The 17,908-nt window shown below is 43.9% G+C and overlaps 1 protein-coding gene across 1 annotated transcript in view; it reads left to right on the forward strand.

The window, feature by feature from the left end:
- The window catches only part of LOC141097929 (ATPase family AAA domain-containing protein 3-A), a 112,428-nt gene extending 96,545 nt beyond the window's left edge, over window positions 1-15,883 (forward strand). Inside the window, exon 16 of the mRNA XM_073585456.1 lies at window positions 15,330-15,883. Coding sequence (XP_073441557.1) covers window positions 15,330-15,509 — 180 coding nt within the window. The 3' untranslated portion in view covers window positions 15,510-15,883. The remainder of the gene's footprint in view (window positions 1-15,329) is intronic.
- The last annotated feature ends 2,025 nt before the right edge of the window (window positions 15,884-17,908 follow it).

A 17,908-nucleotide genomic window follows, 5' to 3' on the forward strand; every position in this document is an offset into this window, starting at 1 on the left:
GCTCCATCAATTTTAACCATCTTCCCTGTCCCTGCTGAAGAAAAGCAGGCCCACACCATGATGCTGTCACCACCATGTTTGACAGTGGGGATGGTGTGTTCAGGGTGATGAGCTTGCCTTTATGCCAAACATATCTTTTGGCATTGTTGCCAAAAAGTTCGATTTTGGTTTCATCTGACCAGAGCACCTTCTTCCTCATGTTTGGTGTGTCTCCCAGGTGGCTTGTTGCAAACTTTAAGAAACACTTTTTATGGATATCTTTGAGAAATAGTTTTCTTCTTGCCACTCTTCCATAAAGGCCAGATTTGTGCAGTGTATGACTGATTGTTGTCCTATAGACAGACTGTCCCATCTCAGCTGTAGATCTCTGCAGTTCATCCAGAGTGATCATTGGCCTCTTGGCTGCATCTCTGATCAGTCTTCTCCTTGTTTGAGATGAAAGTTTAGAGGGACGGCCGGGTCTTGGTAGATTTGCAGTGGTATGATACTCCTTCCATTTCAATATGATCGCTTGCACAGGGGATATTTAAAGTTTTGGAAATCATTTTGTATCCAAATCTGGCTTTAAACTTCACCACAACAGTATCACGGACCTTCCTGTTGTGTTCCTTGGTCTTCATGATGCTCTCTGTGCATCAAACAGAACCCTGAGACTATCACAGAGCAGGTGCATTTATACGGAGACTTGATTACACACAGGTGGATTATATTTATCATCATTAGTCATTTAGGACAACATTGGATCATTCAGAGATCCACAATGAACTTCTGGAGTGAGTTTGCTGCACTGAAAGTAAAGGGACCGAATAATATTGCACGCCCCACTTTTCAGCTTCTGAATTTCCACAAAAATTTAAAATAACCAATAAATTTCGTTCAGCTTCACAATTGTTTCCCACTTGTTGATTCTTCACCAAAAATTTACATTTGAAATCTTTATGTTTGAAGCATGATATGTGGGAAAAGGTTGAAAAGTTTCAGGGGGCCGAATACTTTAAGCAAGGCACTGTACATACTCCCGGCCAGTGGGCGCGGCCTTGCTCAATCCATGTATGTGGGGCGAGGCCGTGCCCACTGGACAGGCTCTGGCTGGGGGTTTGTATAACGCATACATACCCTCCAGTCCCGGCTCAAACGAACATGAATCTGCACAGTGCGTCCTCTGGGGGAATTCATAAGTCTACAGTCACTCTGTGGACATGCACAGCTCTGCTACATGCACATGTGGACATGCACAGCTCTGCTACATGCACATGTGGACAGGCACAGCTCTGCTACATGCACATGTGGACAGGCACAGCTCTGCTACATGCACATGTGGACAGGCACAGCTCTGCTACATGCACATGTGGACAGGCACAGCTCTGCTACATGCACATTATACATTACCACATTTTGCAGTTTCTGATCAGGACCTCCATGGAGGCTGCATCAGAGCATTTGTAGAACCTTCCACTTGATTAACTCAAGCATCTTTCAAGTCATGTCATCAGTCACATGACCTGAAAGGTCCTGGAATTACTTGTACAGAAGGTCCTGAATCTCTGTTCCTTTCCAGCAGCTTCCTCTCCTGCTCTGTACTGATCACAGATTAGTGTCAGACAGGAAGAGAGACAGTGCACTCTCTGTGATCGGGGAGGACACAGCGTCCGCATTCTCCTCCATCACAGGGAGCTGACTCCGGACTATAAGAAGCGAACACTTTTTACAAGAGTTTTTCTAGTTAAAAAATGTGTCTTTTAGTCCAAAAAATATGGTAATTGCCTATTAGCTTTTAGGACCGTGATGGGAAAAAGTAGTCCTGGATATCCCCTTTAAAGTGGTTGTCTAGCTATTAAAAAAAAATGCTTAGTTGTTTTTAAATGTGAAATATATACATTATACTCGTAAACCGACGTTTGAAAATGTTTAGATTTTTCCACCTTTTGGCAGCATTTGCAGCAGCTCCACTTACAGGCTGCACCCAGCTGGGAATAGCAATTCCTGGTCAGACTTGTGAGCAGTGATGTGTTTAGAGGGGGCTGGCTGACTGGCTGGCACATATCAGTAGCCCAGCCAGCCCCCTTCTGTGTCATGGCTAATTCAGAGAAAAAATTGTTGGCATAAATATTAAAATGAGCAGTTGGCCAGCCCCCTCTTTCACACATCACCTGTCATGTCCCAACACCAAAAGCTCCATTCTTTGTCAAACCCACGCCACATACGAAGCTGGCGTGACCCAAGGCTAGTGCTGATGGCGGGCATAATTGATCATGACAGCATGAATACTTGTCCCACTATTTATTTGCTGGGGAAAAAATCACAAGAGAATTTTCCAGCATATTCCCCAATATTGCGGACAGTGGATCTACCGGACCCTCCTCATCATGTGAACAATGTTAGGATGAAGTTGATGGAGCCATGATGACTCGGCATCTAGTTTGGTGGCAGTTTTCTGCTACAGAAACCTTTTCCTACCACTAAGTGCTTTTGTTATTTGGTTTCCCCTCTCTGTGTTTTGTTTTGTTTTGTTTTTTCGCCATTATTGAGCTGCAGAGACACCGATATCTGACAGAATGTCATTGGAGAGGTCATACAAATTTTGGATTCAATTTTAGTTGATCTGCCTGCTCTCCTGTCTAATTTAGTAATTATTTGTATTTCCCATTTACATTTATTTAATGAAATGATCAGTAAAATTCTTTCATTACACAGTTTCTATTCCTCCTGGAAATTTGTAAATGGATAACTCAGTGTTACCATTTCCATTGTCAAAGGTGCACATTCTTCCTTAGTGGCGTAACTAGAGTCCAATGGGCCACAGTGAAAAATCCCTCCCCGGCATGTTGGTCAGATGTATTAGCCCATGTAGCATTCTAAATCCTACAAGGACATACGTGTTGCACTCTTCCTTCCCCATTATGTAGTATTGTCCCCCATCCTGGGACCCTTCCAGGTATGTATGTCCCCCATTCTGCTTCCTGGTATACTTGTCCCCCATTCTGCTTCCTGGTATACTTGTCCCCCATCCTGGGCCTTTCCATATATTTATATACAGTTGTGCTCAAAAGTTTACATACCTGGCAGAATTTTTGCTTTCTTGGCCTTTTTCTTTCAGAGAATATGAATGGTAACACCAAAACTTTTTCTCCACTCATGGTTAGTGGTTGGATGAAGCCATTTATTGTCAAACTACTGTGCTTTCTCTTTATAAATCATAATGACAACCCAAAAGATCCAAATGACCCTGATCAAACATTCACATATCCTGGTGATTTTGGCCTAACAACATGTACAGAAGTTGACATAAATGGGTTTGAATGGCTACTAAAAGGTAACATCCTTACCTGTGACCTGTTTGCTTGTAATCAGTGTGTGTGCATAAAAGCTGAGTGAGTTACTGGGATCCAGACAGACTCTTGCATCTTTCATCCAGCCACTGACATTTCTGGATTGTGAGTCTTGGGGAAAGCAAAAGAATTGTCAATGGATCTACGTGAAAAGGTAGTTGAACTGTATAAAACAGGAAAGGGATACAAAAAGATATTCAAAGAATTGATAATGCCAGTCAGCAGCGTTTAAACTGTAATTAACAAATGGAAAATCGGGGGCTCTGTAAAAACAAAACCAAGGTCAGGTAGGTCAACAAAAATTTCGTCCACAATTGCCAGGAAAATTGTTTGGGATGCAAAGAAAAACCCTCAAATAACATCAGCTGAAATACTGGACTCTCTGAAAACTAGCGGTGTGGCTGTTTCAAGATGCACAATAAGGAGGCACATGGGCTGCATGGTCGAGGCGCCAGAAGAAAGCCAATTCTGTGCAAATGCCACAAAGTATCTTACCTACAATATGCAAAACAGCACAGAGACAAACCTCAAATTTGAAGTGATGAGACCAAAATTGAACTTTTTGGCCACAACCATAAATGTTACATTTGGAGAGAGGTTATCAAGGACTTTGATGAAAGGAACACCATTCCTACTGTAAAGCACAGAGGTGGATCGCTGATGTTTTGGGGATGTGTGAGCTACAAAGGCACAGGAAACTTGGTCAAAGCTGAAGGAAAAATGAATACAGCATGCTATCAGCAAATACTGGAGGCAAATTTGCAATTATCAGCCCGGAAGCTGCGCATGGGACATACTTGGAGTTCCAACATGACAACGATCCAAAACACAAGGTCAAGTCGACCTGTTATTGGCTACAGCAGAACAAAGTGAAGGTTCTGAAGTGGCCATCTCAGTCTCCTGACCTCAGTATCATTGAGCCACTCTGGGGAGATCTCTAGAGCGCCACGCATGCTGGACAGCCCAGGAATTTATAGGAACTGGAGGCTTTTTGCCAACAAGAGAGGGCAGCTTTACCATCTGAGACAATAAAGCACCTCATTCACAACTACCACAAAAGACTTCAAGCTCTCATTGATGTTAGAGGGGGCAATACACTGTATTAAGAATTGTGGTATGTGAACTTTTAATCAGGGTCATTTGGATGTTTTGGGTTGTCATTATGATTTAAAATGAGAAAACACAGCAGTTTTAAAATAAATAGCTTCACCCAACCACTAACCATGAGTTTAGAAAAAGTTTTGGTGTTATCTTTCATATTCTCTGAAAAAAGGCCAAGAAAGCAAAAATTCTGCTGGAGTATGTAAACTTTTCAGCACAACTGTATGTCCCCCATTCTGCTTCCTGGTATATATGTCCCCCATTCTGCTTCCTAGTATGTATGTCCCCCATCCTGAGCCCCTTCCTGGTATATATGTCTCCCATCCTGCTCCTGGTATATATTTCCCCCATCCTTGACCCTTCCAGATATATATGTCCCCCATCTTGGTATATTTGTGCCCCATTCTGGGCCCTTTGCTGATATACTTTCCCCCATAATGTTATCCATGTTGCCGATCCTGGGTCCATACTGATATATATGTCTCACATCTTGAGCCCATCCTAGTATTTGTCCCCCATCCTGGTATATTTGTCTCCCATTTTGGTATAAATGTACCCCATCCCGGTTTATATGTTCCACGTGCAGTGGCTGTTCTTTAATGCATAAAAAAATAAACAATTCTTCTCACCTTCCCTCCGCTCCCCCGCTATGTGGCGTCCTCTTCAGTACCGGCAGCTGACTTCAGCATGCAAGCGATGGGCAGAGCATGACGTCCCTGCCATGCACAGCGTGTGACTTGCACGCCAACGTCAGCTGCAGCCTCTAATTGGCAAGCGGCATGTGTTGCAGTACAGGGACCCGGTGGCTCTCTGCGCCACAATGCATTTCAGCCGAATGTGTCCGAGGACGCACATTCAGCTGAAACATGCAGTGGCATCAGTGGGTCCCTCCACCTCCGGGCCCGGTCACTGTTGCTCACACTGCGACCACGATCATTACGCCTCTGTTCCAAATCTACACCAAATTATGTCTGTTTCCCAGTTTAAAAGTAATGATTCATCCCGGCTTAAGGTTTTTCTGAATCAAGTCCATTATTCGTGTGTCTCTTTAACCCCTTCCCGCTCCATGGCGTTCAGTTGCTTCATGAAGTTTGCTCAGGAGCTAAGCCTATTCCATACAGGGCAGGTGCGGACTGTATTAATACAGACAGCACCTGCCTCTAACGGCAGTGATTGGAACCAGCTCCTATCCCTCAAAGACCATTAAAACAAAAAGCATACTTGATATCGCTGCTAGTGATGAGTGAACATGCTGGGTTAAGATGTTATCTGAGCTTGCTCTGGTGCTAAGAGTGTCTTCGGTATGCCTGAATAATATGTTAGATTCCCCGCAGCTGTTTGACAGCTGCAACACATGCAGGAACTCCTGTCAAACCGTCAATCCCTGCATGTGCTGCGACTGTCGAACAGCAGTGAGACATGCAGCCGCGGGGACTCAAACATATTTTTCGAGCATGCTAAAAACACTTGTTTAGGATGCGAGCATGCTCAGATAATGCCTCATCTGAGCATTTATCATTAATCGCTGCCTTCCAAAAAAATCTGATTTATCAAAATATACAATTTACCCCTAGGATAAATTCCATTAAAATCCCCCCACCGAAAAAAAGGAGAAAGAAATGCTAAAAGTAATGAAAGAGAAAATGATGACTCTAGAAATAGGAGAAATAAAAAAAACAAAAAAAACAAAAGGGCAGAAATTAAAATTTGGCTCTGCTGGTAAGAGGTTAAAGCAATATATATCCCAGTGATATTTTAGAGGATTGTCTTCCATCCCTCCAGGGAAGGCTGTAGGACCTTTATGATCTGAGCTCCCGTGTCTGGCGACTACCTCTACTAGCGTTCTTCCCGTGCAGCACCCCTGTGCCCATCGCCCTAATTAGAATCTATTAGCTGTGAGATCCCGGCTTTCCCCATTATTTCATGTCTTCTGTAGGAAAAAAAGAATGCAGAACTAAATAATGGTGTTAAAAAGGGGAGAGGAAAGCGCAAAACGATGCCGTGACGCCCGATTGAGCTCAGGCAGCTGAGCCCGTGTGACAAATTGCAGAAAATGACTGCAGAGCAGTGTTTCAGGCCCATTATCTCCGCTGGGTGGATAACCATTTGCATTAGCGAGGGCCAGGGAGCAGGAGGCCTCAATGCTACGGCACTGAATGAAAGCGTTTACATCGACTCTCCCCACACGATGGATATTGCCTTTTGTCAGGATTTTTTTTCCCTTCTCTCCTTACATCGCAGATACGCAGGTCCTAGTACGGGGGGGGGGGGACTGCAGTGTCTTCACTAGAGACACCCATGAATGGAAGACCCCAGGCTAGCTTTTCTCCACCATTGATGACTGCATGGAGCCATTGTTGTCCCTTCTGTAGCCTTTGCAGTGTGGGATGGGAAGGTACTGCAGTTAGGGTGGGTTTTTTTTTTGCGCATCACCTTGTAGCTCACATTATCAGAATCCTTTCATTTGGGATAGTATGGCATGTTTCTATAACTTTCAGTGAATAGGGGCCCCCACAAGAATGGGGACACTTACTTCGATACCCTAATAAGCACTCGGCATGTCATAAACATTTGCTAGGCAGGATATGCTATAATTGAATAGTTTTGGGGGGGGAGTCCTGTAACTTGGACCATCTTGATTTGGGAGAATAGAGGTCCCATGATTCCCAGTTTGCATACTCCTCTGCTTCTGTGTATCATAGACATCACTGTAAAAAGCTGCGGTCGTGCACGACTATTACCAAAGTGGGAATCTACTTGGCCTTCTCGGGTCCAGCGCTAGACAAATGGGTGTCCCTACAGAGTGTGACACTTTCACCCCTGATTGGACAATGTCAGTGTATGTACAGGGACACACCCTCAGCTAGTACCCACTCGCTCACCACTGATTGGACAATGGCTCTGTGTAGGGACACACCCCCCAACTAGCACCAACTCTCCGCACTGATTGGACAATGGCAGTGTGTATAGAGACACACCCACAACTAGTACCATCTTTCTTAGCCCTAGTTGGACAATGTGTGCGTGTGTATAGGGACACACCTTCAACTAGCACTAGCTCTCACCACTTATTGGACAATGTGCGTGTGCATGCGTCTGTGTGTGCACAAGCCCCCAACTTGTACCAATGCTCTCACCACTGATTGGACAGTGTTGGTGTGTGTGCACAAAAACTCCCAACTTGTACCAGCGGTCTCACCAATGATTGGACAGTGTGAGTGTGTGTGTATAGTAACACCCGGTACCAGCCCTGTTGCAAATTTTTTCCTAAATTTGTAGTAGGAATAACAGAGGAATGTACAACATAGAATTTCTCAAAATTGTTATTTAATGGGAAATGCAATTATTTCATAAAACATACAAATCAAGAATATTTTACAGGTCCAAATTAAATAAAAACAAACCTTTTGCTGTAATAAGTGGCAAACCCTGAAAATGATCCGTATAGCGGTAGCCCTCTGTGCCATGTTTTATAGCCGGCACTAAGTATTCTGATAGGTAGTGTTTTATAGGTGGGGATGGATATAGATGGCAATTTGGCAGCCTGGGAAAGAGAGCCGCTTCTAATATTGCTGATTCAAGAACATTAAAGGTTTAGGGTTGCGAAACCTGCAGGAGATGGATGACACCAATTAAGTCACATCCCAGCCGGAGAGAAGGTAAGATGTGCCGCGTTTTTTAATGGACACCATTCCACTTGGGCCACTAAATGCTGCATTATTTAGTAGCTCTCGGAGAATGACGGAAGAACATATGGTCGCCTGTGCGACCTGCAGTGAGGCGAATCTGTCCTGATAAACGCATGAACTCTGTCAATGTAACCCCCCCACCGTCCAGCACCTTCTGAGAGGGTAACCTTGTTAAAGGGTATCTCGCCTCCCAGCTCGGCGGAAGACTTGCTTTGTCAGCCAAGTCTGCGGAAATGGGTTAACGTGTCCGCAGGGGGAGAGGAGAAGTATGAATATGAATGAGGCGGGATGCTGGGTTTTAGTACGCCAGCAGCTCTCAGCAGGGACAGCCGCTCGCGCTCTTCCTCCGTCATCTTTCCTCATTCCTCTTCCCATTCTCCCCCCACCCACCCATCCCTTTCACCTCCCCTGACAGGCAGGGACCCCGCAGCTTGGCTATTTTTAGAAAGTCATTCAGAAAAGCAGCCAAGCGCAAAGCATCGCAGTATTCCAAGGCGGCAGCGAGATGCAGAGATTTTTTTTTTTTTTTTTTTGGTGATGACTTGCGAGGGATGAACACTTTGTAGGTATTACGCGCCGTTGTTAACGCAGCCAGACACTGCAGCAGCAGCACCAATAAATGGTGGCATTTACCCTTGCGTTGCTGGCAAAAAGGTTAACGGGGGGGCTTAGAAACTTAATGTAATCCCCTCTTCTCCTCCAATCCCCAGACCTTACCGTCTTTGCAGACATGGTAAATTTCAAGGGCATCTCCCGGCGAGGCTAGGAATAACCTTGGTGAGCCTTCATACGTAACAGACGAGGTTCCAGAAAAGGCACATTGAGTGGGATCGTGTCGCTGGCGGTAGTTTCTACTGTCTACGCAGGGAATTTAAAAAAAAATTTTCTTAAGTTGTCACAGTTTATTAACCTTCTTCAAGCTGACGTCATTAGGCGTGTTGTTTTTTTTTTTTTGTTTTTTGTTTTTTTTTCGGGGGGGGGGGGGATTTTTTTTTTTTTTTTTTCTTTTTAAATTTTTTCATCCTATTTCAAGAGTCATAACTTTTTATTTTGCATGCCAATATAGCGTTTTGGGTTTTTATTTTTTATTTTTTTTTTCCCCTTTTTGCAAGATTCGTTGTATATTTAATTGGCACCATAATGGTGGTTATAGTGAGGTTATAGATAGGTTGTTTTTTTTTTTTTTCCTAAAAAATGCAGTATTGATTTTTATTTAGCACCACTATGGGATCTAACCTGCAAAATGCACTTCAGTCTTGCAGTGCGTTACACCTGTCTATGGAAGTTGACAGGCACCCAAGTAGGCTTGAGGGCGTTTTGTAAGGCCGGGGTCACTTGGTATTTTTAGCCTCAGCAGCTCCATTGGGGTTTACGTCATAAGCGCTAGAAAACGGGGTTCGGATGTATGCACTGACGGAGGCCATTGTCGATAATGGCGCAGATTGAGTCACTGTGTGCTCCGTTGGACAATATTGTCATCCTGGAGGTCAACTGCGTCTTCGAGTGCACCTCAAACAATGGTTTTAGTCTGAAAATGATGTCCCATAGACCACACACACTCCATCTAGTCAACGTCTGAATCCCATTTTCCGGGGCTTTACATGTAAGCCCTGATGGAGCCAATGACGTGAGGCTCAAACTCAGTGAGGCTCCCACTTGCCCTAGCCCAAAAAAGCGAACATCACCCCGCCATATATTTGCAGGTCTTGCCTATCTGGTGACGTGGGAGCTCCCCCCCCCCCCCCCCCCCCCACTCTCTAACCGCTTAGATACTGCAGTGGCTGTAGACCCCATTGCCTTGATTTAGAGATCAGTGGTTACTGTGCCTTCTATTTACGCTGCAGGGTCACAATTGGTTGGTCTTTTCATTTTACTCCGGACAATCCCTTTAACAAAGTGAACGTTTGAGTGATATCACCTGTGAGCCATGTTAGTGGGGTCCTGACTCCAAATCCAACCAAGGACCTAATCTGGATTGAGATTGTATGATCCCCCTGATGTATGGCACCATTTTTCTTGCCATTCTTACCCGCTACCATCAGTTGACTCCTCTTGATGACCGCTCCACAGTTCCATGTATTTCTTTTCCTAAAAGTTTCCACCAACCGTTAGTAGTGTGCCCCTATATTGTCCCGTAGATTTCTTTGCGGGCAATGGCCAATGCCGTTCTAATTGGTTTATTCATCAATACATGATATTTCAGAGGCGGGGATCCCTAATCCCTGGTGTGGGGCTAGTCACTGATAATGTTAGCCCCATGGATTGTATTTTTTTGTCCTTCCTATAATCTCCACCACCTTCCACTAACCTGTTAGGCAATGCTTTTCAGATTGGCCCCCCACTAGACATTGCAATGGCCGCCAGCTGTTTTGCAGATTTTGAATAAAAAACATGCAATTACCTCTATCGAATCGCTGCCTCCAGCTCTTCTCGTGTCATTTGTAAATGTTTAATGGTAATTAATTTTTAAACTCGTGATTAATAATTAAAATTGAAAACACGGTTTATGTCGTATGCGGGAATAAAGACTTCTGGCTTGAACGCGTCTTCGGATTTTCCTTCTCTGATATTGAGAATGATTGTCTTTGGTTGATAGATTTTTTTTATTTATTTTTTTTTTTTAAGCTTTTACTTGTTACTTTTAGTAAGGGGTGCAAATATTTTGTGAGCTCAGAGACTTGGAGCTTGATTGATAAACTAGCACTTCTCATAGAAATAAGTGTAGCGGTCTGTTAAAGTAGTTAAAAAAAAAAAAACATGGCTGTTTTCTTCCAGAGATGGCGCCTCACCTGTCTGAGGTCTATGACTAGTACTGCAGCTCATCTCCATGTACATTCAATTTACTAGAGCCAAGCTGGAATACCAGACACAGCCTTGTCGACAGGTATGGCGCTGTTTCTGGAATAAAGAGGCCATGATTTTCTGACCCTCACAGGCAATTTTAATTTTTAAGCTTTTGTTTTTGCCGCCTCCTCTTTCGAGAACCATAACGTTTTTTTTTTCCCCCGTGGATTGACCTTGTTTTTTGTATGGCAAGCAGACTCTTTTATTGATACTATTTGATGTTGTATACAATGTTTTGATCACTTGTTGCATTTTTGGGGGGATAAGAAGGGCCAAAAAGCATCAGTTCTGCCTAGCAACCCATCAACATTCTCCTGTTGCATTCCATCAAATGTTTTGCATGCCGATCACTTCTGTTAGAGCGGATGCCATCTGTATTACACCGCAAGCATCTGTCGCCTGTGACATGGGACACACATGAAATGCCCATATGGGCAATCACCGGCAGCAGCAGTGACCTCTGCACAGAGTTCTCGACATGAAGAAGAACCCTTCAGGTCATTCCCATAACTAGAGATTACTAATGATTATCAAAGAATCTTTTGTAAGTTCCCAATTTTTCCTTCTAAGATGTACCAACACCCTATGATACCAAGCCCTTAGAGTTAAATTCTTTCTATAGTTTCTGTAGACGCTCAACATTTATGTATTTGGGGGTAGGTCTACCTCGGATGTCCAAGGCTTTCTGAAGGCAGCTGGACAACAGCATTCAAATTGGAAATGAGTCTCAAGAACGTTATTCCACACTGTGGTGTCAGTGTGCTTCATCTTTGGGGTTTTTTTTTCAGGTTTTTCTTTGGAAATGTTGTAATTTCTGCATGAAATGTTGACTCGATGGAGGCCATGTCTAGTCTGCTAGCAGCCTACATAGCTGTAACTGGAAGGTTGAGTCAACGTTGTGTCCCAGTTACCCCTGGATTCCTCCACGTTGGGTTCTCTTGTGTTCTTTCAATGCTTCTCCTCATTCCTTTTGACCTTCAGCCAGAGATGAGAGAACGCAGAACTTCTCCCTCTCCAGTTAATCTGCATTACACGGCCGCTGCGCTGGAAAATCCCTCAAAAAGCAGTTTGCAGGGAGGATGGGCCTTTCACCTGCCAGCTGCCGAAGTCAAACTGCTCTCGCTGAATTGCTGTCGGATGCGAGTGCTCCGTCTCCGGCATTCATGAATAGAAATGGGGCTTCAATTTCACGAGCTTGTGTTTCGCTTTTACTGTCGGCCCAGCTTATTTCTCCATCGTTAACCCCTTTAGGGTCTCCGGGTCTTAAAAATCATGATTTGACTAATAGCTTGAAATGCACAATTGAGGAGGCCACAGTCATCAGAGATAGTAATGAGCGAACGTGCTGGGATAAGGTGTTATCTGAGCATGCTCGGGTGCCGAGTGTCTTCAGCGTGCTCGAATAATATGTTCGAGTTCCCGCTGCTGCGTGTCTCGTGCTGTTTGACAGCCACAACACATACAGGGATTGACTGTTTGTTAGGTAATCCCTACATGTGTTGCAGCTGTGGAACAGTCGCGAGACATGCAGCCGTGGGAACTCGAATATATTTTTCTGAGCACACCGAAGACAACTTGGCACACAAGCATGCTCAGATAACACCCTATCCCAGTATGTGCACTCATCACTACTCCAAGACCCTTTTACCTTAGGGCAGGGTTCCCCAACTCCAGTCCTCAAGGCCCACCAACAGATCATGTTTTCAGGATTTCCTTTGTATTGCACAGGTAATGCAATTATCACCTGAGCAATACTAAGGAAATCCTGAAGACATGATCTGTTGGTGGGCCTTGAGGACTGGAGTTGGGGAACCTTGCCTTAGGGTGTCATTGTGATGTTTATTACTCCTTTTTATCACTTTTAAATATTTTGGTGAGGGCAAACATCTTTTGTTTGGTGTCCTCCTCTCCAGATTGGTGCCCCCTATCCATAGAAGGGGCTGAATTGCCACATGTTTATGCCGGAGCAATTAAAATATTAGTTTATTAGTTAAATGGGCAGAAAAATTGACAACCACGTTTCTGAACTAGAATTGTGGTCGGAGCGTTTTTTTCCTCCTTTCCCTCATTCGTTTTGCTGTTCGTATATTGGATATGACTATAAAGGGTCTAATAATGAGCACCATAAGATAAAAAAAAACAAAACATGACTGCAGCGCCAGCAAAAATGGATCGACCATGGATATAGCTTAAGTAACTGGCACTGTGGCAGGATCAAACAAGTCATGGTTTTTTAGACTATCCCTTTACGTCACCCATCAAGACATGAGCCCAAAGGGGTTGTCCTGTGTGAGACATTTATGGCTTACCCATGGGATATCCAACACTGCTTCTCTCTCACACAAGGTCTCATCTTGCTTGGCTGTTGGTTCGGAGATGGCCTCGCATCAGCGGCTCTGTCTAATGCTTTGTATAGACAGGTGGTGCCTGCCATTATTGGACATTTAGGGCATATCCTGTAGATATGAAAAAATGGGAAAGTTCTGCTCCCCAGTGTGGGCATTTATCCTGTATTGAAAGAATCCTAGTTCCGGTTCCCAGATAGAAGAGTTAATATGAGCGAAACGGATATCCAGCTACCGACAAAAACTCATTATCTTAAAACCATTATTTTTTTATGTTCTTTAAAAATCAGAATAGATAAAATAAAGACCTGTACTATGCGTTTTGAGCACTGGCTATAACTAAGAGCTTAGGCCAAGTGTTTCTATTTGATGTATTCCGATTTTTAAATTTATGCAGTATCCCATCACGCCAATACACTATACTGGATACAAACACCTCTTTTCAGCTCGGGAAGACTTGCCACTTCATTTCTATAACATTTGTGACCCCTGGCTGAACACGCACTGTCAGCACGAGCCTCCCCTCCCAGTTCCCGCACCATTGACATTAGGGAGAAGTGAAAAGAACCGCTTATATGTATTAACGTAATACATCCCATGGAGAAAGGACGCGTCAGCAAAGCCGCTGGAGAATTGGTGCGTGCCGATGTGACACATGTATTTGCTATATAATGAAGAAATTAATTCAAAAGACAAAAGCAAAGCACAAGTCGACTTTAATGATTTCCACGCAGAAAAGATGGAAGCGATTAACATCTACGTGTAAATGTAGCATTAATTATCACTCTGAAGCATCTTTTCTTAAAATTCTGCATTTTGATGTTCTTCTGGAAATGTATGAATAAATTGACCACTATTACCTTGGTCAGTGGGACATGTCCCTATACCCTCATACTGACGATACTCCTCTCTGAGTAGAGCAGTGTTGGGTGACATTGACACATTCCCCAGGGTGCCGCAACACTACGGTTACAAAATGGTGGCAAAGGGCTCCCTTGTCAGTTTTTCAAAGAGAGATGGATACGGGGCTGTCATGTATGTTTTTACGGTTATAGTCTCTTCAGATTTTTCAAGAATAGAACTCGTGCCCATTCAAGTCTTTGGGGCTGTTCACACGTCTGGATTTTTGCAAACCGAGCGGTCGACACCAAAAGAAAAAAATAAATTTCTACATCGCTATGATGTTGCAACCAAGTGCTGTCCAATTTTAATTATTGTTTGATATGAGAAGTTCAAGAAAATGTCCCGTATGCAAAAAAAAAAATCTGATCCAAAAGTCTGATGTAAATCAAAGTTGTTGTTTTTTTTGTTTGCATTCTAAAAAAAAAAAAATCACTTGATGTCTAAGGGTATGTGCACACCCAAGTTTTTTTGTTTTGTTTTGTCTTTTTTTTTTTTTTTTGGGGGGGGAATTTTATGAGTGGAAACTGAATTTGTGCACACGTAGTCTTTTTTTGCTGAGTTTTTAAAGCCAAAAGAAGATTTTTGAGGAGTATTTTGAAATTTGTGCTCCATAAACTCCTCAAAAAACTTTGAGTGGAAACTCCCCAAATTCTACTCAAAAATTTAAAGTTTCTGCTCAGTTTCCTCTCGAAAAACTCAGTAAAAGGCCTCGGTTCAGATGCCCTAAATGAGGCCTTACACACAAAAGGAATACATTTTTTGGAAGACCCTTTGTAATGCTTAATTTCCCCTCTGGAGGCGCTGCAGAGTAATTTCACACTTACCGCCAGGTTTTCCCACAGAATACTGATGATTGTAAACATGAACCAGCAGAGGAATCAATTTATGATCTGATTTGTGGGATACGTCTATCAAATAGGGATTTTTCAATGCAGAGAACCCCTTTTAAATGTAAATAGGTCAACCTCTACTATAGGTTTTATGTTCCTACAGGATTCTCCGGCGTTTCCTTTCCGACCGCACTCCCCTCCCACATGACGTACGCGTCTGTTTTCTAGAATTTTTGTGGATCTGCTTTCCCTCCAGTTGTATAACCTTAAGTATTGTATATATTCCAGGCTGCCGCGTACGCCTCAGAAGATGGCGTCTTAACAGAAGCCATGATTGATGCCCGCGTGGCCGATGCAATCCGGCAACACCAGCAGAAGATGGAATGGCTGAAAGCTGAGGGCAAGGAAGAGGGGAAAGACCCTGGAAGAAACCCTCTTCTTCCTCATCAAGAGGGAACCCCTGTATGAAAAGCTGGGAAAGTCTAGGTGACCGATGAACCCTGGCCTCGTGACTAGCCAGATTAGCCGGCAGCTGCCCATGACCCAGTCAGCGGCGTGCAGTCTCGGTATCCGTGAGGAAAAAGTGAAGCAATGGCTGCAAATCCCACCGCTTTCCGTTCAGGAAACGCCATGTCGTCTTCACCATTCATTCCCTAGCAAACTTCCTTTTTATTTTTTTTTTATATTTGTTTTAGGACAGCTATAATAATGTTTTCTAGAAACGTCTGACATTGGTTTTACCCTGAATGAAGCTGCTGTAAAGGATCGCTGTTGAATGCAGAGAATTATGTCATTGTAAAGAATTGAGAAGTTCTATATAAATAAGATGAACTCGGCCGCTCCGAGAGTCTCTGTATTATTGTATTGTGCCATCAAGTTTCTTTTTAAAGGGAATTCCACATTTTCTAACTATGGGTTAATTAGATCCATCACATCTACTGCACAAGCTTTAATATCTGCTTTTCAAGTCTTGCCTCTAAGAGTGGAGTTTCAGACACACAGCTAAAGATAGATGCCACTTCACAAGAAGTCTGTGACTTAAAAATGTAATTTTTTTGTACCTGGTGTAAACACCACTGTTCTTAATCCAGCGTTGTTTTTTTTTTGTTTGTTCCTGCGCCTCTCCCTTCCTGAGATATAGCCTCATCTTCAGTGTTTGAAAATCTAGTCTTGTTATCTAAGTGGGCAGGGCTATTAAGGAGGCGACAACAGAGGAGATGATGACCACTCCTACTTGGCTATAAAAACTAAAATTTATATACTGGGAAGAGGAGGCCATATCTCGAGAACAGAGGTGCAGGACAAAAGAAAACCGTCGCCAGAATCAGGAGAACAGTGGCATTTACACCAGGTAAAAATTACAGTTATGGCACGTGACTGGTGTTCTTGTAAACATTTTCCTGTAGTTAATAAACCCCTACTATGAAAACGTACCGTATTTTTCAGATTATAAGACGCACTTTTTTCCTTCAGAAATGTGGAGGAAAATCGGGGGTGCATCTTATTGTCCAGATGTACAGGCTCTGGCTATGGGGTGGAGGTGGGTAGCGGTTTCAGCGGAGCAGCGGGGTCACAGAGGCAGGAGCCGGCTGCTGCTGCTAACTCCTGTGCCTGCTGCTAAAGAGAGATGAATATTCACTGTGTTCCACGTCCATGGGCGTGGAGGGCAATGAATATTCATTTCTTTTTAATGGCATCCTGGTGTGATTGGTCCCATTCTTTTCTTATCTTGGTATGCATGGCCCCATCATAAAACATTAAAAAGACAAACCATTACACTTACCTTCCCGGCGCTCCCTCACAGCGTCCTGCTCCGATGCCAGCAGCTGCTTAGTGCTTGTAAACAGCGCATGGCAGGGACGTCATGCGCTGCTTTGCAAACTGAAGGGCAGCTGCCCGGAATACTCCATACTCTCTGCATGCCAGGACTGTGTGCGCAGAGAGTCGTGAGTATTCATTGCTCTCTAGCGAGCACAGTGTCAGCCGGAGCCCTCCTGCTGCTCCTGGCGGTCACGTGTGCCGATACTTATGAGACATGAGTATTCACCCCATTTCATGAATATTAATTTCTCTTAAGAATCGGAACACGTGACCTCCAGCAGCAGGAAGATTCCGGCTGACACGCTTACTCGCTCTCTGCGCACAGAATCCAGTCGTGCAGAGCACCGAGTATTCCGACAGCTGCCCTTCGGCTTGCAAGCAGCGCATGATGTCCCTGCCATGCGTTGCTTACAAGCATTAAGCAGCTGCTGGCATCGGAGCAGGATACTGCGAGGGAGCTCCAGGGAGAGTGTGATGGTTTGGTTTTTTTTAATGTTTTCTGATGTGGGGGGCAATCATACCAGTGTAAGGATGGGACCATGCCTACCGGGATGGGGGCCAAGCATACCAGGTTAAGGATGGGGCCCTGCAAAGTAGGACGAGATGGTTGGCCCTGCACACCAGCATAGGGATGAGGGGGGCCATTCCTACCAGGATAGGGACGAAGGGGGCCATTCAAACCAGGGTAGGGATGAGAGTGGGCCATGTGTTTCAGTATGGGGAATGAGTGGACCATATATACCAGGATAGGGGATATTAAGTACAGAATTGTCCACATTTTTTGCTTTAATTTTTTTCCTAATTTCCTCTTCTTATGCTTTGGTGAGTCTTATAATCTGAAAAATACATTAATTTGGTTTGCTAAACATGAACGCATCCTATAATGTAGTAGATGTCAAAAAAAATCCCAGCCATTCTTAATTTCACTATGCCCTGCTCCAGTCAGAACCATCCAAAATCCAAGGTCACACTGGTTGGTTGACTAAAGTGGTTAGTACTGTCTCTGAATCAGTCATATACCTACAGTTGTGGCCAAAAGTATTGAC

The sequence above is a fragment of the Dendrobates tinctorius genome, unplaced genomic scaffold (genome assembly GCF_039654945.1).
Source record: "Dendrobates tinctorius isolate UK_male_01 unplaced genomic scaffold, ASM3965494v1 ptg000086l, whole genome shotgun sequence".
NCBI lineage: Eukaryota > Metazoa > Chordata > Amphibia > Anura > Dendrobatidae > Dendrobates > Dendrobates tinctorius.